This window comes from Apus apus, chromosome 2 (genome assembly GCF_020740795.1).
Source record: "Apus apus isolate bApuApu2 chromosome 2, bApuApu2.pri.cur, whole genome shotgun sequence".
Classification (NCBI taxonomy): domain Eukaryota; kingdom Metazoa; phylum Chordata; class Aves; order Apodiformes; family Apodidae; genus Apus; species Apus apus.
Genome location: NC_067283.1, coordinates 96,793,569 through 96,814,710, shown reverse-complemented (window position 1 = coordinate 96,814,710; position 21,142 = coordinate 96,793,569). Strand labels below are relative to the sequence as shown.

The window sequence follows — 21,142 nt, the reverse complement described above, 5'->3', positions numbered from 1 at the left end:
GGCGGCAGCCGCTCCCGCGTGACCGGCCGCGGGGCCGCGCGGGCTCCCGCTGCGTGCGGCGGGGAAGCAGCGCCCACCGCCTTTTCCCGGGCCGCCGTCGGGCTTCCCGGCTGCCCGCCCCCCCCCCGCGGTGCGGCAGACGTGCGGCGAGGGGCCGGTGGTCACCCCAGCGCCCCTCACCCCGCCCCGCCGGCGGGCGGCGCGCCCCGGGCCGCGCAGCGCCCGGCTGATGGTTCCCTCCCACCTCTTCCCCCGCCCCGTTCGTCCCCCGGCGGCTCATTCCCGCCCAGCAGGCGGGGAGCCCCACACGCAGCCCTCAGTGCCCGAGCACCCGCCGCGGGGTCGCCTTGGGGGGGTGGGCGGGGCGCCGAAGCCCCGCGCCGGGCCCCGCTCCCTCCGCGCGCCCCGCCCCTCCCGCCTCGCGCCCGGCGGCCGCTCGCGCCGCAGGCGGGAAGGGCGCGGCCCCGGAGGGAAGGCGGGAGCGCTGCCTCGGGGCTCCGCGAAAGGTCCCGCCTGTACCGGGAGCCCGCCCGGGGTTGCGGAGGGCTGGGCCTCGTGCCCCGGCGGCCGTCAGCAGCCCCGCGGGGTTGCTGCAGCCCGATCGCGGCGGGGTTCGGTGCGTGGGGTTTGCAGGGTAGCTTGGGGTTACATCCTCACTGGGCTGAGGTAAAATTCACCCAACGTGAGTTGTTAATGCCGGTTTTCTCCCAGCGGGTGCTTACAGGTTGTGGGTGTGCAGTCTGCGGACAGCTTCGTGCTGGGACACGCGGTTCCCCCGCCGTCTGCAGGACTCTTCTGCGGTTAATTGCAGTCAAACTCCTAATGGGAGGAGTAGCTCCTGTCCCTCGCAGCTGGGTGTCATTCTCAGCTTTAATAAGGTCGTTACGGAAAATAACAAACACTGCCACCAAGCTCTGCGGTTTGTGTGTCGGTTCTGACAGAAAGCGAGCAGTCGCCGTCCTCTGGCTGATCAGCTCAGCAGGAGCTCTGTGGTGGCCCCAGGTTCAGGAGCTGTGATTGTCAGCATGGAAAGATCTGACTTCGCCCACAGGTTCTGCTTGTGCAGAAGGCAGTTGCGTTTATTTCCTGTGACTGGTAGTTGCGTGTTCACTGGTAGTTACGTCTTTACCCTCTACCCTGAAGGGAGAAGCTCTTTGCAAGCACTCGGTCCCATTAGCTTTCAAGATGACTGGGAAGACTGAAGTTACACTGAAGGCAGCAAGTGGTTCCCACAGGGGAGTTGGCATCAAACAGCAAGCGGGTCACTGGAGCCTTGCGGCCTGTGTTTTACACAGCCTTTGCCACAAAAATCCCCAGCTGACCGTTTAGGATTCTTTTAAGCACTGTGAAACAGCCTTTCTTTTCTGTGATTGCAAACGGACAAGATTTTTTTTCTCATTTGTTTAAAATAATCCTTTCCGTGAAGCTGTAGCTTTTGGAATTCTCTGAGGAAGTTATAATCTTGGCTGGCATTTAAAAAAATCTACTTCTCACAATTACTGGAAAAAAACTTGAATTATGTTTTCCTTTAAGGACAAGAAACAAGGAAATATTCTTTTCTTTAAACTTGCAGTTATAAAACACTTATATTTTGATTTTTCTAGGATATGTCTGAGGTTAATCTTTTTAATGTGTTACACTTCAAGCAAGGCAGAGCAAAATCAGGACAGCAAAGTTATCTTTGACATTATTCCTCAAAAAATTTTCTAGTTCATGATTTTTTTTTATAATGATTTGCATCCTGGCCTGCATCAGGAATAGCGTGACCAGCAGGCAAGGCTGCACCTCGAGCACTGTGTGCAGTTTTGGGCACTGCAGTATAGGAAGGACGTCGAAGGTGCTGGAGAGGGTGCAGAAAAGGGCAGCTAGGCTGATTAGGGGTCTGGAGAACAGGTCTTATGAGAAGAGGCTGAGGGAGCCGGGGCTGTTCAGCCTGGAGAAGACGAGCCTGAAGAGAGACCTCATTGCTCTCTACAACTATCTGAAAGAAGGTTGTAGTGAGGTGGGTGTTGGCCTGTTCTTCCTAGCAACCACCGATAGGACAAGAGGAAATGGGGTCAAGTTGCACCAGGGGAGGTTCAGATTGGATATTAGGAAAAATTTCTTCACAGAAAGGGTGGTGAGACATTGGAACAGGCTGTCCAGGGAGCTGGTGGAGGCACAATCCCTGGAGGTGTTAAAAAAAACAACGGTGGTGTTTCAGGAAATGGTTTAGTGGTTAGGGTTTGTAGGGTAGATGGTTGGACTTGATGATCTTGAATGTCTTTTCCAACCTTGATGATTCTATGATTCTGATTTCTCCTTGAAGAGCAAGAATGGGAGAACAAATTTTGTGTGGCCATTATTAATCATATAGCTGATTGCAGTTTTGGATTAGTACAGCTTTTAGTCCAGTGTAAGGCTGCATAGGTTCTGCATAGGTTAGAATAAGATGTTCACCTGTCACTTGAGAAGAGAGATGGGTTTAAGCAGGCAGCACAGAAGTTCCCTGTACCACTAAAATGGGAGCCTGCTGTGGGGAAAAAGGAAAATATTTCCTGCATGCCTCCGTGTTTCTCTGTTTTTCGTGCTCTCTGACAGGCTGGCCTTGGTCTTCGTATGACTTGGTGAGATCACTGCTGAGCTCCTGGGAATTGAATTTTCTTGCCAGACAGGAGGGGACCAACATAGCAGAGTGATTCCTTAGCTCTTGGAACCTACATAGATTCCAGCCCCGACACAGACTGAGAAAAAGATGGAAAGGATGCTTTTGTCATTGTCTTTACTCTGAATATTTTGACTCTTGTAAATAGTTATTTTTTTCAAGTACAATGCATTATTTATAGCAAAAATGTATTGAGCACTCTGTTTTAGTTGATGACATTGTGGTATATTGCCTACCTAATATTAATCAGAAGAAAACTGATTATTCATTTACCTGATAACGTGTTTATGAAGTTCTGTAAACAAATATCTGCCTTATAAAAATGAATTAATAATTTATTTTTTAAAAAACCCAGGTGCTGCCTTGTGGCAATCAGCAATATAACATGAATAACACCAAGCACCAGTCTCTGTTCTTTGCCAGTTTGCCAGAGCTACAAAAACTCTGTGCCACTACAGTAACACTGAGTCCTCAGATACCAGAAGCTGAGATGAGGAGTACACAGATAAAGATTTGCAGGTAAAGAATTTTGAGTGTTATTTTCAGAAGCTGTTGGTGGTTGTTATTCAACTATATCTTTAGCAGTGCTAGAATTAACTGTAATAAAATGAACAAAATTCTTATCAGTGTATAAGATTGTTCAAATTAGTGAGTTGTTTTGTGGAGGACTTGCTGGCTATTGGAAAAGAAACACACATTTCTATTACATTTTAAATGTCATCAGCTAAAACTAACAAGGCCACCTACTTTTAATTACTAACAAGTTAAAATTAATTGGTGTTCACATGCAAAGTTGGAATGCTTAAAGTACATCTTCTAGGCTATTCTATAGCTTTAAGTAGGTTGAGACTGAGGGAAATGAATACTTGGAAAGCATACATATGTTCCTTACAAACAAGCATTATGTCATTCCCTTTAATAGGAAAGGGAAGAAATGAGAAATTCTGCCAAAAGGGACACTTTTGGAGAGTTCTGTTTATGTGCCAAAGGCCTGTACTCTATCTTAGATACTGTAGGTGGGTTAAGAGCAAGTAACTTGGACTAGTCCAATATATTATACTGAACCACTAGAAGACAATTAAAAATGGGATGTGTTTTGTTTGCAGAAGATGAGGAAAATTAATTTATGCTGAGAAAATCAAGTACAGAAAATTATTTTTAACATGTTTTTTGTTTGTTTGTTTTATTATAGAAAATTATTATTCCTGCATCAAGACATCCTTTCTGCACCTGTTATTGGAGCACTAAATCGAATTTCAGTTGTAATGGCGGTCAGTATCACTGTAAATAAGTATATGTAGATACATACTGTCATGGATGAGAGGAATGCATCTCATTCAAAAGAGAGAAGCAGCAAGTGTATTTGACTGAGGTAAAATAATAATTTGACAGAGTTCAATAAACTTGATGGTAAGGTTCACATTATTCATTACTGCTTGGAAGAAACATACAAAGAAAACTTGGTTTAGAATGATTCATAGAGAGATGGGAGGTGCAAAGATCAGAGGACCCTCCTGTTGAGTCACAAGGTTCAGAGTGGACCCCCCTTGCTTTCTAAGCTCCTTTTGTTGACTAAGTGATACTGGATCAAATCTTAGTCTCAGACTTAGTCAATGATTCATGTCCAATGGAAATATTTGTTCTATATTTATAATATCTGAGTAGCTACATGGATTAGTAATGCTTCATAGCATTAACTAAGCATGCTACCAGTTACTTAGTGAGGATGTGTCATGGGTAAGGGATCTGCCTTGGGTGAGGAAGGATCTCTTAGTCTCAGGTAAGGAATCTCTCTAATCTTGAGAGGTGTTCCTGCTCATGGGAAGAGTCACCTGATGTGCAATCCAGCCCCTACTCAGGGAGAGCTTAAACTGGACACATCCTAATTTTAATATTCGTAGGGTCTTTACGATTGGCTGCTAGACAATAGTATAGACAAGACAGATGTCTTCATTTTAGCACAGATATCTTGTTCTGTACTTTGGTTATCTTGTACTTTTGGATTTCAAAACCAACTTTTGAAATATTTTTCAAGACACCGTCATGGCCTTTTCAGATGGTGAAATTTTTGTTGAAAAGAATGGACCCAGTTGGTAAGATGCCACCCAGTTCACAAGGAGAACAGCAGGAGCAGAGTGCTGCAATTTTGTGTTGGGAAGTCTTTTGCTTGCTTGTTAATGGTCTTTAGCTGGAAATGAGATTACACTATGATGAATGCCTGAACTCATTTTAGTTACTGTTCTCCTTTAACATACAGGATATGGTGTTTGCTTTAACTACTCCTTAGTATGTTTTTCTTAGGCAGAGTCACTGATGGTCCAGAATTTGATTTATGATTTGCTAGAACACCCCTTAGTTTCAGACACTTGAATATTTTTTTTATTATTTTAGGTACCATTTTACAAATCAGGAATATGTCAAGCCTGTGTAGAGAAAGAAGGAGCTACCGTAAGTGCTGAAAGATGCCACAGATCCTAAGCTTGTTATGCTTGTCTGCAATTGATGTTGCCAGAGATGAGTGTTTTTCATAGAGCATGCAATTTGCACTACAGAAGCCAAGTTTCAGGGTAAATACGTCTGTCCCATAGACAAAATATGTCTTATGAATCTGGGTAAATACATTTTGTCAGAGTCAAAAGTTTTAAGAAGTTCCTCAGCAATTTCTCTAGATTTCTCTGCTGTAGTGGGATCCTGATCCTGTACAGGGGTGTCAGGATTTGACCTCGAGGCAACAACAGACCTGCCCTTTGTGCCAAAGGCCTGCAGCTCCCCTGCAAGTGTCACCTGCTCTGTCTGCCTTGTAGGTTCTGCAGGTGGGCGTGGGTGTTCAGACAGCTGAACTGTCTCCCCATTCATGTTTTGGGTTTATCTAGCCTGTATAGGACAGTCTCAGAGAAACAATACAAACACGTAGAGAAGAAATGGAACCCATGATCTTAACAGCTGATACTTTTTTAGATCATTATGCATGTTCTTTACTGTCTGCCAGTATGCAGTGTTTGTGAGTTTATGAATCTGTGTGTGGGCACACTAAAATTGCTGAGTTAAAAGGTGATTGTAATCAAAGTCAGTATTTCTCACAATTCACTTGCAGAGTCAGCTGGGTGTGTTTTTCTTTGTTCCAAGAAGTGGAAGTGTATCTGGATTAGTAAGACAGATCTGTGTTCAGATACGCTTACCTTACCAAACTGCTTGTGTTGACATGTGTAACTGATGTGTCATGGTTAGATTTTCCAGCACCAGAAGATTAGTATGAAGTGTATTTAATAACCATGAGCTGCAAGCAGATCCTTGCAGAATCTTATTAGAAAAATCTTCCTGGAGGTGGATTAGTTAACTCTTTTTAACCCAGTGTAATTAGTTTCTTTTTCTTGACTCATGCTGTCAATAGAAGGCTAGGCAGGCTTTCTGGACAGGCAAGGACAAAGCAAGGACAGGCAAGGACAAGGCAAGCAGTCAAGCAAGTAATAGTGCTGGGTGAACAAAGCTACTTACATCTGTTATTCTTGTGATTGCAGGACAATGTCTCAAGTCTTGAGTTTGACAGCAGAGTTAATATATGTAATTTTTTGATATTGTGCCTATTGTCTGGAAAGAGACCATATATATCTAGTAAAGTACTCCAAATAGTTCAATTAATCTTTTCCCTGAGTCTATTATCAGCCCAGTGAAAACATTAAATTACTTGTAGTGAGCCTTTCTTTGATGCATATTAAATCTCTCTGTCTACATCAGATGTTGTGCTGACTTCCTCTTGTAACTAAGTAGATGAAAAGTAAATATGTGTAATATACACTAGGATTTGGGTCCAAGATGCAGTAGCAGGACCTGAGATTAAATTTTGACTGAAGCCTTTAAGAAAATGTTAAATTATTAAGAATTTTTTTTCTTTTCTTTCTTATGTTATTAGCTGGAAACACCACAAGCAGCTAGTCCAGCCATTCTCCAAACCTGTCTCTCTTACACACTCACAGCCAGACTTGCACCCAGATGGAACAAGGCTGGTCATCTCTTGGTGCAAGGTATTTGACTCACCTGGATAAGGGATCAAGCATTTAGTTTTCAGTTCTTTATTATTGCATTTATTTTCCATAATTGAACTTCTATCATTATTTCATTAATTATATGAAATTATTTCATTCATGTATCCTATGATTTTTTTCTTTGATGGCATGTTTATTGTTCCTTTATCCAAGTTCAACTATTCCAGTTAACAGCCTGAATGGACATACCATTCGCTTTTTCATCTTTCTCCTCGTCTTAGTAATAGATCAAATAATTATTTCAACTGAACACAACATACCAGATGAATAATTTTCAACCCAAATATTGTTGGACAGTAAATATCTTCTAAAAGCCTCCTTTTCAGAGTCATGCTTTCGTCATTGACACTTCTGCACATAGTTTGCATGCATTTCTAATACAGAAGTGTTTTTCTGACAGACCATCTCCATCTGCCAAGCTCTGTCTTTTTAGATGGTAGTTCCTTTGCCTGACATCTCTCTACTCCTGTATAGGATAAATGGGAATTACCAAAGTGTTGTGGTTTGGGCCTAACATGACAACAAAGAACCAGCCCCATGGCCACTCACTCAACTCCCCCCCATGCACACACACTGTGGGATGGGGAGGACAAAGGCCAACTAGAAACTCATGAGTCGAGACAAGGACAAGAAGGGTTCACTCACCATTTACAGTCTTGGGCAAAACAGACAACTTGGGGAAAAATAATAATTTAATTTAACACTAATCATATATGTTGCTAAAGCTGAGAAATACAGATGATGTATGCTAAAATTGTAGTAATACTATATAGATTTGCTTTTGAACCTGAGAAATTTATTGTTAGTCAATTAAAAATAGTTCTATTTCTTACTGGGAGGAAAAAAACATGTATAAATTGCTGTCCCCTAATAAACTTTGCATAATAAGATTAGGTGTATGATTTAGAAAATAATATCTCTCTATTTTATTTATTAAGGAAAAGATTTTTTGTCTCGTTCAGGAAGGCAAAATGCTGTTGGTAAGTACAATATTCTGTTAATGGTAAACTCAGGAGAGCAAGATATAGTTATGTGTTTTCTTACTGCCCTAATCTTGGTATTACCAACATGATGTCTTTTTGTTTTTCATTCTGAAATAACCTCTGTCAAAATAAACTTGATGGCAGATGGTGCTGTGTATGTAATTTTTGTCAGCTAAACTGCACCTTTGCTATTAAACTACAGCCATAGGTTGGAATTTACAATTTTAGCTTTCTTATTATTACACTTGTCTCAAATTATGAGTCTAGCAACTGATATGAAAGTTCCAAAATAATAGAAAAATGAGCTAAAGTGACTGTCCAGTGTGTACCAACGTTGCTGTTCACAAAAGTTAAGTCACAAAGCATGCTGCTTAGCTATTGCAAAAATTAATATTTTTGTTCCAGTATAAAAATTAAAATTACGTTTGTGGATATTGGCACCTAAATTTGCAACAGGGACATATGTCGAGGAACATCATACATTCAGTCGCTGTGCTGCAGCTGCCTCAGAGCTGGGTGAATGTTCTGCAGATGTGTCAATAAATGCTTGCCTTGCTCATGAAATCTTTCGAATCCACCACTTCTGGATGCATAACTGGACTAGATGACTCAGTACAGGCAAGGGTTGTAATAACTGCATTTGCTTTGAAAGTGGGTGTTTGTGTATACAGGATAATAATTTGCACCAAGCATCCAGTTTTATGGACAGCCATGAGTTCCCATGCAGGTATACTGTATGGGTGGTAATTCATTATTATTTTAATTTTTCACAGTTAATATGCAAATAATTTTAATTTCCATGCTAAGGAGGTGTGGCCTTTTGATTTTCAAATGCAACATTTTGACTAACTATTATTTTAAATAAACACTTGGTTTAGCTTTCTGCTAAGAGATGAACTCTAGTTCAGAAGAGGGGTTTGTGCTTTGTTTTTTATTTTAGTTGTAGACCTCAATGTATCAGAGAGACAGCTTTGCGTCAGTGTGGAGGCTTGCTCAGTTCGGTTACCGCCCCCTGAGGTATAAAATAGTGACTATATTTGTCTTATTAATCTTTATCTTCTTTTCTGTGAAGTGACTTGCAATTAGCATGATGGGTATAGAATTGCTGATTTCTGACTGTATTAAGACAGTAATCATATTTCTTGACTATCTGCATCTGTTCTAAGTGTAATGTCCATATTGTATCCATGTTGACACATTCTAGCAAGCATGTAAAACTGAGATTCTGGACTAAGAGACCTTTAAAAAATGCTAATGGAATAGAGTAGTGGAATATCTTTATGATTCTAGATTTCATTTTAGCGGTATTTTCTAGAAGGCACTCACTGTTTCACGGTATTGCATAGAGAGTTTTGAGTAGCAGCTTAAAAGTGAAACTGCAGGTAAGTTGTCAGCACAATGTTTAAAGTCCCTGTATTTAATTATTCTGGAACCTGCTTAATTTTCTCTGCAGCTTCCAAAATACTGGAGCAGACTGGAGTATGCTGCTTGTAAGCATAATTAATAAATTTTTGAGGAATCGTGACTGAGGTCTAAAAATTGCCATCCTTTCTGACACCTTGTTTGAATATGTTCTTTGATACAGGGGCATATTTATTTGGCTTGCTGGTTTCTTCCAAATAAGTATTTCTGATCCTAATGCTATCTTTAGGAATCCACTTCCAAAATGACAGAAAGCAATGGTGGAAGCAATAATGGTGTGGCTTCATTATCATTTGATAATTTTAATGCTTTTCTAAAATAGAAATGGCCAGATTTTATTTGTCAGTGAATAAATGAAAACTCTATATAGAGAAAATGCTCCTCAAAACTCAGCGATTAATTGGCCCACACAGTCATGTATTTTCACGTTGTGAAATTGTGTGGTGTTTTTTAACTTCTCACAGGGTGAAACTATATATCCCATTAATTCTGTTGTTGGGACCTCTCCACTTGATTAGGCAAAGTGACATACATATTACTAGATTGTCAAACATGGACTTCTGATTTGATTTTTTTAAATGTGCATGAAAGTGAGACAGTTCTTAGTTTGATGAGTCCCTTCTCTACTCTTACTTATTAAAGTACCTAAAGTAGAGCGGTAGATGTGGTCTATCTTGATTTCAGTAAGGCATTTGACACCGTCTCCCACAGCATCCTTGTAGATAAGTTGATCAGGTATGGGTTTGGTGATCAGGTAGTGAGGTGGATTAGGAACTGGTTGATGGGAAGGAGTCAGAGAGTTGTAGTCAATGGGGCAGAATCTGGTTGGAGGTGTGTGACTAGTGGAGTCCCTCAGGGGTCGGTACTGGGACCGGTGTTGTTCAACATCTTCATCAATGACCTGGATGAGGGTATAGAATGTACCTTCAGCAAGTTTGCTGATGACACCAAGCTGGGAGGAGTGGCTGACACACCAGAAGGCTGTGCTGCCATTCAGAGAGACTTAGACGGGCTGGAGAGTTGGGTGGGGAGAAACATGATGAAATTCAACAAGGGCAAGTGTAGAGTTTTGCATTTGGGGAAGAACAACACGATGTCCCAGTATAGGTTGGGGGCTGACCTGCTGGAGAGTAGTGTAGCTGAAAGAGACCTGGGGGTCCTGGTAGACAGGAGGATGACCATGAGCCAGCAATGGCTTATGGCCAAGAAGGCCAATGGCATCCTGGGGTGCATTAGAAAGGGTGTGGTTAGTCAGTCAAGAGAGGTTCTCCTCCCCCTCTATTCTGCATTGGTGAGGCTGCATCTGGAGTATTGTGTCCAGTTCTGGGCCCCTCAGTTCAAGAAGGACAGGGAACTGCCTGAAAGAGTCCAGCGCAGAGCCACAAAGATGATGAAGGGAGTGGAACATCTCCCTTATGAGGAAAGGTTGAGGGAGCTGGGTCTCTTTAGCTTGGAGAAGAGGAGACTGAGGGGTGACCTCATCAATGTTTACAAATATGTAAGGGGTGAGTGTCAGGGAGATGGAGTTAGGCTCTTCTCAGTGATGACCAGTGATAGGACAAGGGGTAATGGGTGTAAATTGGAGCACAGGAGGTTCAAGGTGAATATCCGAAAAAATTTTTTTACTGTAAGAGTGACAGAGCACTGGAACAGGCTGCCCGGGAGGTTGTGGAGTCTCCTTCACTGGAGACATTCAAAGCCCACCTGGATGCGTTCCTATGTGATGTACTCTAGGTGACCCTGCTCTGGCAGGGGGGGTTGGACTAGATGATCTTTCGAGGTCCCTTCCAACCCCTAGGATTCTATGATTCTATGATTCTATGATTCTATGATTCTATGAAAGTTCAAACTTCACTGATTTAAATAACCTTTAAACTTTATACTTGCATAATTTCTGAAAGCATAAGCTCTAACATAAGATAGTGTGCAGTTTGATAATCAGAATATCTTCTGAAATAAGCGGTCTGTGAAAGCTGATGAAAAATAATCATGCACAAACTTTAGTGTACTGTGATGCACAATTTTTGAAAATGTTCATTTTGTACTGCTATAGAAATATTTGCAAATAATAATTTTTTTTTCTTCTTGAAGCTGGTAGATTTTGATATTTCACCAAACACCTTAAAGCTGTTTGACAGCAATGAAAATACAGTAATTCACCAACATTCCATATTAAGTAACTGGTGCTATGTTTTGCCAAGGTAGGAGTCTGTTTACATTTCAGCAGAAACAAACATTTCCTGGAATGTTTGTCATACAAAGTGGGAATTTGATACTAGTTATAAAAACATTTCTTTTTTACAGTCTGTTGTACATTCAGGAATCTTTCTTTTTTATTTTTATGGTCTCAATGTTACGGAAAATGAGAAAGAAAAATTAATCAGTGATATATAAATTGCATATTTAAATATAATTTCAGTTTTGGTAATCTCCCTGCTACCTTTGTGATATATAAGAGCATGAATTTTTCTCAAACGTAATTTTATCAGAAAGTGTCTGTTTAAAGAAAAAACCTATTTCAACCTTTGCCACAAACTTTCTATTTTCACCTATGGTTTTCATAATAAAAATATGAGAAGTAATTATGTATTTGCTTTTGTTCTACATTCACTGATGGTGTTACAGAGAAGATAAATTAGACTTGTAAGTGCCAAGTTCTTTTCCATATGTCTATTGTTCTGTCATAAATTTACAAGCTAAAAGTACTAGTCCTCAAAACATAATGCATAAATACATTCAATGTCAAACATAAGATTGACTTCTTTTTTCCAAAAGTCCAATATATTTTCAGCTGAGTTTTCTCACATCCTTTCTGACTGTTGCTTCTTTACCTGTGCACAGCATGAAAATGGGTCAAATCATAAACATCAGCCACATAATTCCTCCAGAATCTCCTTTCCATTCATATAAAGATTTTCAGATGCACTGGAAGAATCTGGTAAGGAACAATATACACTGTTTTTGTTTTTCCCTTCCTCTTTATATGTAATGAATTTGTATTTGTAATACACTGTTGTGGCTTTTTTTCAGTATGGATATATTCTTCCAGAGGATCTTGAAGAGACAAAAACATACTTCAGTGTTTACTTCAAGCCAATAGGGGAAAGGTTCTTTACGTATCCTTTTAGGGTGTTTTTGTTACGTTTCCTCTACTAAACTTCTAGCAAAGTTCTAATTTTAAATTTTTTATTATGCCGCATTTTCTTCTTCCATAATTTCATAGAAATCAGTGGAGCATTGTTTCACTAGAGAAACGGGAAAAAAAAGTCAAGTCTTTTTGTGCTAGTGTTAAATAATAATATGTTAAATAGTTTAGTTTGCTTCACAGCCTCTGTAAACATGATAATGCTACTCTAAATGATGATGTAACAGGAAGAGTTAAATTCCTGTAACAATGCATCCAACAAAGATTTTTTTTTTTTTTTAAGAGAATTTTCCTGCTAGGAAAGACTACACTAAAGATTACTTATATTGAGTAATTTTTGATATGGCAGATTAGTATAGTAAAGTCATGTTCAAGTCCTGTAACTTTATAACCTTCAGTCCTTTAATAAAGTAAATACTTTTGTTCAGCATTTTTAAAAAGCTTTAGACACATTGATGCCTTCTTCTCAACAAAGATGATTAACAATTACAGAAATGTAAAGGTACTTGCTATGTATCCCTGAACACTTACTCAGGTACCCTTTAAGTTGCATTCGAAGTCAGCCAGTGCAGTATTTCCCTAGAACAGATTCAGAAAGTGTGTTGAACTCTTTTCTTTCTGACATGAAGCGTATTTTTTCACATCTATGTGGATTTCCAGTAAAGATGACTAGTAAAGCACTTTATGCTACACAGGAACTCTCCAGGGCTCTGGTGTGTGTAATTATTTTTTTTAATAAATATTAATAGCATGTGCTTTGTGTGTATGAAGTGGTTTTTATCATGCTCAGAAAACAATAAAAGTGTAATATGCTTTTTGCAATAAACTGCTATAAGTCATGTAACTTTTAATTAAATGTGTAGTTAAATATTACATTGCTATTTGCCATTGTTAAGTTGTTGTTCACATCACAAATACATTAAAAAAATTGACTTAGTGTTAAGTAGTTGCTATCAATATTTGCAGTTCTATAGACCTTATTTTACAGTTGGGTATCCAGAACTTTCTCACACCTCTTTCATAGTAATAATAACAACAATAATATTGATATAATTTTGTTACTTTTTATTATTATTGCTGTTACTATTACTACTATTACAAATCATTTTTCAAAAAATACCAAGAAATATATAAAGTTCAGTGGATTGACGCATGTAAAAACATTCGAGCTGTAGGTTTTACTCCATGGCTGGTGATGGAAAGAAGGTGAGCAATCAAAACTTCTTAAAGGCTGAGACGAAATTTCTTTGGTAATGCTGTGTGACAGAAGAAATTAAGTAATTAATTCTGAACAAAAAGTATTGACAGAAATTGCAGAGATTCTAAAATACTTTAATCCTTTTTCAGAAAGCACTTTCTGTTTATGTCTCTTCAGTGATCAAAGCTAAAACGGCTCCTCTTTGTCATCTGCAGTTTTTTATAGACTTTCAAGCTGGTTTTTTTTCTCAGAATGTAGATGCCCTTAAAAGTCTTAAGAGAGACGAGGAGCCCTGACAGTCGAACTCTGCAGACGTCCTCAAAGGGCTAAACATTACCCAACCTGAAAGCACTAAACCAAGATAATGACTGTAATTAAAGTCTTTCCTTCTGAGAAACACAATATTCCAGCATAGTTTATAAATAAAGAACCTGGGGAGGAGAAAACAAATCTTCATTTATAGGGACAACAAAATATTGTTTAAAAATATAGTTCATTCTTACTTAATAAATGAAAATGAATGGTTATATATTGTGATGCATATTAGATGGATATCATATAGTGATGTATTAGGTGACACTATCCGATTTTTAAATCCACCGTATTCAGTTTAGCAACTCTTGTTGTATTGCAGGAAATAAAGCCTGAGTATACAAAATTGGCCGGCGAGATGGTTTGTGTAGTATCTCTAACGCAGACTCCTCCAAGGAAGCCGACTTGTCCTCGAATTTCTTCACCACGCAGTATGGAAAACAGCCACTGGATGGAGCGTTTGATCAAAGAGCCAGAAACGCAGACTTTTTCGAGTAGCCGTAAGGGTACAGCAAAGGTTAGCACTGAAGCAACAGAGGAATCAATGACTAATGGGCAAATAACAGAAGTAACAGAGTTACCAACTGTTAAATCTTCAGGAATGCCTGTAAAGTCAGCCTTTGAACTCCCACCGCCCACATTCAGCAAAATCATACCAATATTCAAAGGAAAGTTGATGCAGATGAATGGAAAGACCACCAATCAAATGGATGGGAAGAAAAGAGAAAATGCAGAAAGACATTCACCAGTAAAAACGATGGGTGTTTCATCTTCTATGCTGACTGTATGCAAATCCAGCATAACTCAGGTTTACAAACCTGTTCAAAATATGATAGTCAAAAATCCTGCTCCTAGAAGCATACCTCAGGTAATGAATGCAAAAACATATGCAAAACATGAGACACCTGTATTTCGATGGAAAACAGGGTGTAGCGGGCAAATGACTCATTCTGATTCTTCTGATAACTCAACTTCTGGTGGGTATGCAAGTGAAGTCAATAATAAAAAGGCAAATTCTCCTTCCTTACTTAAGAACGTTGAGTCAGTGCTTCAGAAATCAAACATCAATCTGAGTCTGAATACATATGCTTCTCCTACTTCTAGTGCAAGAAGGGGAAAAAAGTTTGCAAGTCAAGATATCACGCAAGTTCTTGGGAAACAACACCAGTCAAAGAAAGTACCTTTGCAGATTTGTAAATTAAACAACGAAATTACAAATTTTGGTTCATCACAGCAGCAAACAAAGAGATCAAATGAAGGAGCAAGGTTAAATATTCATGAATCTCACTTAAGTGATAAATTGTGTATTGCCAAAGGTGAAGAAAATAAAGCAGCATGTCATTCTAAGGACTATATTGCTAAGACAAGTAGTCATCGTTCCAAATCTAACTTTGAACAGGTATGGTAAATAACAGGGCTCAATCTCACTGGTTCTCAACAGTTCAGTATATTCTAAAACAACATTAAGCAATAAAGAGCATGACTTTCGTCATGTTCTGCCATCATTTCTAATGCAGTTTTCTAAAATTTCTACCACAGAAGTTGATGTTGTCAGCCACTGCTACTTTTTTCTGAAAGGGGAGATGATCCATTTTGCTGTCTGAAATAGAATCATCATAGAATCATAGAATGGTTTGAGTTGGAAGGGACCTTAAAGATCATCTAACTCCAACCCCCCTGCCATGGGCAGGGACACCTCCTACTTGACCAGGTTGCTCAGAGCCCCATTCAACCTGGTCTGGAACACTTCCACCTTCCAGTGTCTCGCCACCCTTACGTGAAAGTGTTTCTTTCTAATGTCTAATCTAAATCTACCCTCTTCCAGTTTTAATCTATTACCACCTGGCCTCTCACTACAAGCTGTTGTAAACAGCCCCTCCCCAGCTTCCCTTTAACCCCTTCAGATACTGGAAGACCGCTATGAGGTCTCCCTGGAGCCTTCTCTTCTCCAGGCTGATCAACCCCAACTCTCAGCCTGTATTCATAAGAGAGGTGCTCCTCATGATCATTTTTGTGTTCCTGCTTTGGACTTTCTCCACTTTTAAGTTTGGGACTTTTAAGGTGGGATAATTAGTTTTCCTTTCTATAAGAGAGTTTACCAAGATTTCTGCAAGTTTAATGTGAAATTTTCAGTGTTCAGTCTATCTTCATAGGAAACCATATTAATGAACAGCTCCTGAAAGGAATCTCAAACCTCATCAGTTCTGTAGTGCTGACTGCAGTGCATGTAAAGCATCGTGCTTTAAGACAAACATGCAAGTTTTGCAAATACAAGTTTAATTACAATTTCATTAAAAGCACAAGATGAAACAGGAAAAAATCCTACTGAACATAAGGAGAAAAAAATCTTCAGAGCGAGAGTGGTGAAGTAGTAGGACAAGTTGCAGAAAGGTTGTAGAGTTATCCCTTTAGATTCTCAAAACTTGACTGGATGAGGCCCAAAGCAATGTAATCTGACTTTGAAGTCAGCTCAGTTTTGAGTAAAAGTTATGATTAAATGACTGCTAGAGGTGCTTTACAGCCTAAATTTTCTATTATTCTGTCTGTATTTCAATAATACAAATAGCTGGGCTGATTTCAGTGCAATTTTTATGAGGATGGTATTCCACAGATTGGGCGCATAGATGGCATGTGTTGACCTTATCACTTTTTTCACCTATGAAATGTAATTTTACATGTTATTTCAACTGTGTTATGTTGGCATCTTTTGAAAAAGTAGGTCATTTTAACAAGTAGAAAAATACTAGTGTTTTTTTTTGCTAATGAAGGTATAAACTTTTATACTTTTAAGATGATTACAGGGAGCAAGTATCTGACAAGTGAAACACTGACCTCAAAACCAGCTTGTTCAAATAAGGAGAGCAACATGGAAGCATCTGTAAAGAAAAGTTGTGCCAGAAAAAGACAGGTAAAAAACCCCTCACATATCCACCCCTGAATCCAGTCTAGAGAGACCTGAATTGAGAGATAAAAAGGACAATTTAATTTTTCATCTTAGCATGTTCCAGTTAAAATGGGGAAGCCAAGAAATCTTATTGAGCCTGCTCTGAATAAAAGTAACCTTAATCAGGATAAAATGAACTTTAACCATTGGTTATGTTGCTGTTAGTTCAAACATGCAAAAGATGCTACTAAAATGGAAACATTCAAATGTTTCCTTAATGTAAATAAGTTTCTGATTCTACAGAAAACAGTTTTATCCTTCCCAATATAACTGTGGGCGTTCTCATTGGCTCTGTTAGTGTCTCATCTTAAGTGCTTGAAGTCAGCAACACTGTAGTAAGTTCTAGAAGGCTATTCGTAATTAATTCTGAGGTTTTAAAAGTTATGTTCTCTTAATTATTTAATGTATTTAAGTTGTTATTGTATTACAAATTGGATTTAGCAGCAGCAATTAGGTATGTTTCTCATATGAATTAATGGCTTTTTAAAAATATTTTTTCCTCTGGATGCTGCTCTAATGATTGCAGTGTGTACTTTCCTCTTAAAAAATATTTTTTCATTATTCTTAAATATTTCTTTTAGCTACCACTGGGCTACACTTCTGTTTCTAAATATCAGTTCTTTAAACATCTATTCCATTTTCCATCTCCTGCTTCTTACAACCACATCTCTTTGTTTTTGCTACCTAGAAATTAGACAGATTAGAGGGAACAGATTCCAAGTCTCCAATGCACAGTACAATTGTATTTTCTTACATAGAAATGTATGTATTATTTCTGCTAATAGCCAACTGGAAATACTGTGCAATAACTCTACAGAATAAGCCAGGAGGAAAAATTGTACACACTTAATTCCCTTTTCATCCCTTTTCCCTTGCCGTTTGTAGTTCATTTCAAGTGTGACCATTTGAGGTCTCATTACCAGTACTTGTTCTGAAGTGCCTTAGCCTAGTCACATGTTGCAATATATAAACTTACCTTGTGAACTTATCCATTAACTGTTGATTAAGAACTTCAGAGAATATCTTCATAATTCAGATTCATCCACTTAGTTTACATTTGTTAATATTACATTTTATCTGTCATTTTTTTATTTGGTTATGCTTTTAAAGCCAAATACAGGATGATTCTGTAACTTTTAGTGGTAATTAAAAGAGCACAGTCTGTGCTATCTGTGCAGTTCAGAACGAGCCAGCAGAGCTGCCGCAGGGGCCTTCTGCAGGAGCACACTCATACCCTAGAGCTCAGGCTGCAGCAGGGAAGAGAGGAGTTGGTATGGGAAACACCAGCCCAGCTGCTCTGAGCTGGCCCCATCCAACTGCAGCTGGGAAGGGCCCTTCCACAGGGCCACAACTGAGTCACAACCAACAGCCCAGTTCAGCAGTTGCTACAGCAGTAGAGTCAGGAGTCTCTCTCACAAAGAAGAAAAGGAAAACAGCAACTAAAAATCACTGTGGTTATAAGAATAACAACCCCAGAGGTCTGAGCACTGAAGGGAGACTTCCACCATAGTATGAATTAAGTGCTGAAGTCCTTTGCCTGCTGCTGGGAGTGACTCAGCCACACAGGGCTTAGGAGCATGGAACTAGCTCTACAGCTTGTGCAGACTAGACAAACTGCTGGTCTGGCAGCAGTGCTGGGATAGGGAGGAGGCACAGTCCTGTCCTACTCAAGAGCCACAAGTGCCCCATGGCAGTCTTCTGTTTCCAGGCAAGCAGTGAGCAGCATGCAAGGTACTTGTAGGAAGTGGCAGGAGACAGAAGGTTCTCACTGTCTGCCTGCCGCACGGGCAGTGTGGCATTGCTGCCACTGGAGCCAACTGAGGTGGGTGAACAGCTCTAGCGAGGCCTCAGCTGGAGTCTCAGAAATAGGAGAGGGACTTGTCTGTTAACTGGCATAGGAATAGACTCTCTAGGGCTCATTAGTCTGATTCCTCCTCTCTCCAAATTGTAATACAAGGGTGCTGACTGGGGACACTGCTAAACTTACCTGAAGAGTAAGATTTTGTCATTATCTCAAGTCTGGACACCAAAAATGGCCAGCTGGTTTTGAAAGTGTTGGCTGCCAGCATGTAAAAGGGTATTTTAAAAATAGCTCTAGTTTTAATTATTTACCCACTGAACATATAAACACACTTGATACTATATTTATGTTGGAAAATAAAAACTTTCACTAATTACTTCTCATATCATTCAACTAAACATTTCACTCAGAAACAACTTTTTATTTCAGCTGCTTGTTAATATTACTGCTTTTTTGCTTAACTGTGTTTTGCTTTGGTTTTGTTTGGCTTTTGTTAACAGAAAGAAGAAGTTTATTCCAAGTTAAAGAAAGTTAAAAGAAGTAAGCCTTCTATTTAGGATGTTCTAGAGTACTGAAAGAAAACTCTGGGTATGTTCATTACAAATTTTAAAGCAAGTAGACTAGCAAATAAAGCTTTGGGGTTTTGTTTGGGTTTTTTTGGTTGTGGTTTTTTGTGTTGTTTTTTTTTTTTTGTGAAACAAGCAGCGTTAAATGCAAAGGCATCTTGTACTTTGTAGAACTTGGACTTTGGCTTAAATTTGTGTTTTGATTGACTTGTTTTCTTTCAGACTAAAATAAACCTGTTTTTTTGCTGCTGAGTTTCATTTGAATCTGAGCTGAAGTTAAAACCATAAATGATTAAAGTGAAGCTGTGTGTATTATTTAATAACATTCCATGAAATGAGGTGGCTAAATGCTTTTGTGGTACTAAGATCTAATCCAAAGACAAAATGATCTGTCATACAAAATTAATACATTTAGGTTTATGGCCAGATACTTTGACCCATATATTGGGTGGTTGTCCATAGTAGTCTTGCAAGATAGAACATGCTTTTCCTCTGAATAGTCCTTTGAATATTAAGGGTACAGATAGCATATGAAAACCACCAGTTTTATGGACCTAATGCCTATCACAACTTATCAGTAGTAAAACATGCAAGAAGGAGTAGCCTGAGTTACCTGTTTCAGAGATAAATTGATGTGTATTTATTAAAAATAAAATATTGATGTAAGCATGATGGTCACACAGACACACCAACACAAAAATGTATGTGATACAAAACAAATAGAAAAACATTGCAATAAAGAAGCAAAATATGAGCTATGCATCTTTCCAGCTCTCTTTTGGCTTCAGAATAAGTGATAACAAGTAACCAAATGTGTATTTTGTCTCAGAGGTGCATTTTATGTCCTTTCTTTCTTTGTGTGGATAAGTTTCCTGCAGTGAAAGTATCTACCAGTTGTCTGCTTTCAGTAAAGGTAGTCCATTGTATGGATGGAAGTGTTACATACAGGCCCTTCATACTTCAGTATCCAGCATGTCCTGATCCTGGGTCTAGCATTTCATCTCTCCTGTTTTAGGCCAGGAAGTCCAGGTTTGGTCCTTCTTCAGAGGGGATCTGTTTTAGTGATTTAACATTTGTAGGTCCAAAGTCTATGACTTTCACTGAGGACTGATGAACAGAAGTTATGTCTCTGAGAATGGTCAGAACTATGCTTTGTTACTTAAATTTAATATTTTTTTTTCTTACTTATGAGTTAAATGCCGCCAGATCCTGTTGATCATGGTAGGTGATGCTTAAACCCTGGAGGGGAAATGGAGTCTTCCATAAAGTGTTCAAAATATGATTTGTTAGCATCCCATTGGGATGGGTTCATTGGCATTGATTTAAAAAAAACACCTCACAACTATAGCTAAAATAAATTCTGCTTTTGGATTGGTGCCTGCAATTTTTACTCTGAAAAGCTTTGTGCTGGATTTCTTTGTTATGTATTATTACATGTGTGCTCAGAGTGCATGTTTTCATTTGAACACTTGAGAATTACTTGTAAGTTTTCAAATTTACTGTGTAGCAAGATTTATGGGTGAGAAAGTCTTACAATGAAATTCAATGATGTAGTCAACAGGAAGGGCTTGGATCTGTAATTCATGACAATAAAAACCTTTTCTAACAATTATCCTCCAAAAAGGGTCAGTTTTTACAACTAACATATGCCAAGTTGCTCAACCTCTCAACTTGTCCAGGAAATCACAGCCTAACCCTAATTTTCCTCCTTGTTCTGCTGATGAAAATAGTGGGCATGTTAATAAAGCAATGTGTGAGAAGTATTTAACATTTTAAGAAGCTGAACATTTGATCCTCATACTGAATCATTCTCATTCGTTCTAATTTTACCTATATGTAGACAATCCCCCACTCTCTGGGAAAGGACTCAGGGTTTTCTTTGGCATAAGAAGAGTAGCTAGATATTAGCATGAGTTTGAGATGCCCCCTCCCTTCCTTGTATTTAGGGGTCTGAACTATGCTGGGTATGTTGTTCTGTTCCAAGACCATGCAGATTGGGCCACTGGAACCTTCAGGGCTGCTGAGGTGCCCAGCCTGTGGGGTGGGGGCAGGATATCTGCTGCTGAGTGAGCTCTGTAGAGTCT

The 21,142-nt window shown here is 39.3% G+C and overlaps 1 protein-coding gene across 1 annotated transcript; it reads left to right on the top strand.

Moving 5' to 3' along the window:
• The first annotated feature begins 3,020 nt into the window (after window positions 1-3,020).
• Window positions 3,021-19,219, top strand: C2H18orf63 (chromosome 2 C18orf63 homolog). The gene is made up of 13 exons (XM_051612429.1): window positions 3,021-3,163; window positions 3,837-3,915; window positions 5,036-5,092; window positions 6,555-6,666; window positions 7,626-7,667; window positions 8,611-8,687; window positions 11,184-11,293; window positions 11,934-12,030; window positions 12,123-12,208; window positions 12,773-12,950; window positions 14,070-15,146; window positions 16,539-16,655; window positions 18,993-19,219. The coding sequence occupies exons 1-13, from the start codon at window positions 3,030-3,032 to the stop codon at window positions 19,047-19,049; spliced, it is 2,223 nt and encodes a 740-aa protein (XP_051468389.1). The 5' UTR covers window positions 3,021-3,029; the 3' UTR covers window positions 19,050-19,219.
• Window positions 19,220-21,142: the final 1,923 nt, after the last annotated feature.

Bases quoted from the DNA above. Each gene is read 5' to 3' on its own strand.
- C2H18orf63 (XM_051612429.1), top strand. From the start codon at position 3,030: ATGAATAACACCAAGCACCAGTCTCTGTTCTTTGCCAGTTTGCCAGAG. The intron at 7,668-8,610 runs GTAAGTACAATA...TTTTTATTTTAG, and splicing joins AGGAAGGCAAAATGCTGTTG to TTGTAGACCTCAATGTATCA. The intron at 15,147-16,538 runs GTATGGTAAATA...TATACTTTTAAG, and splicing joins CCAAATCTAACTTTGAACAG to ATGATTACAGGGAGCAAGTA.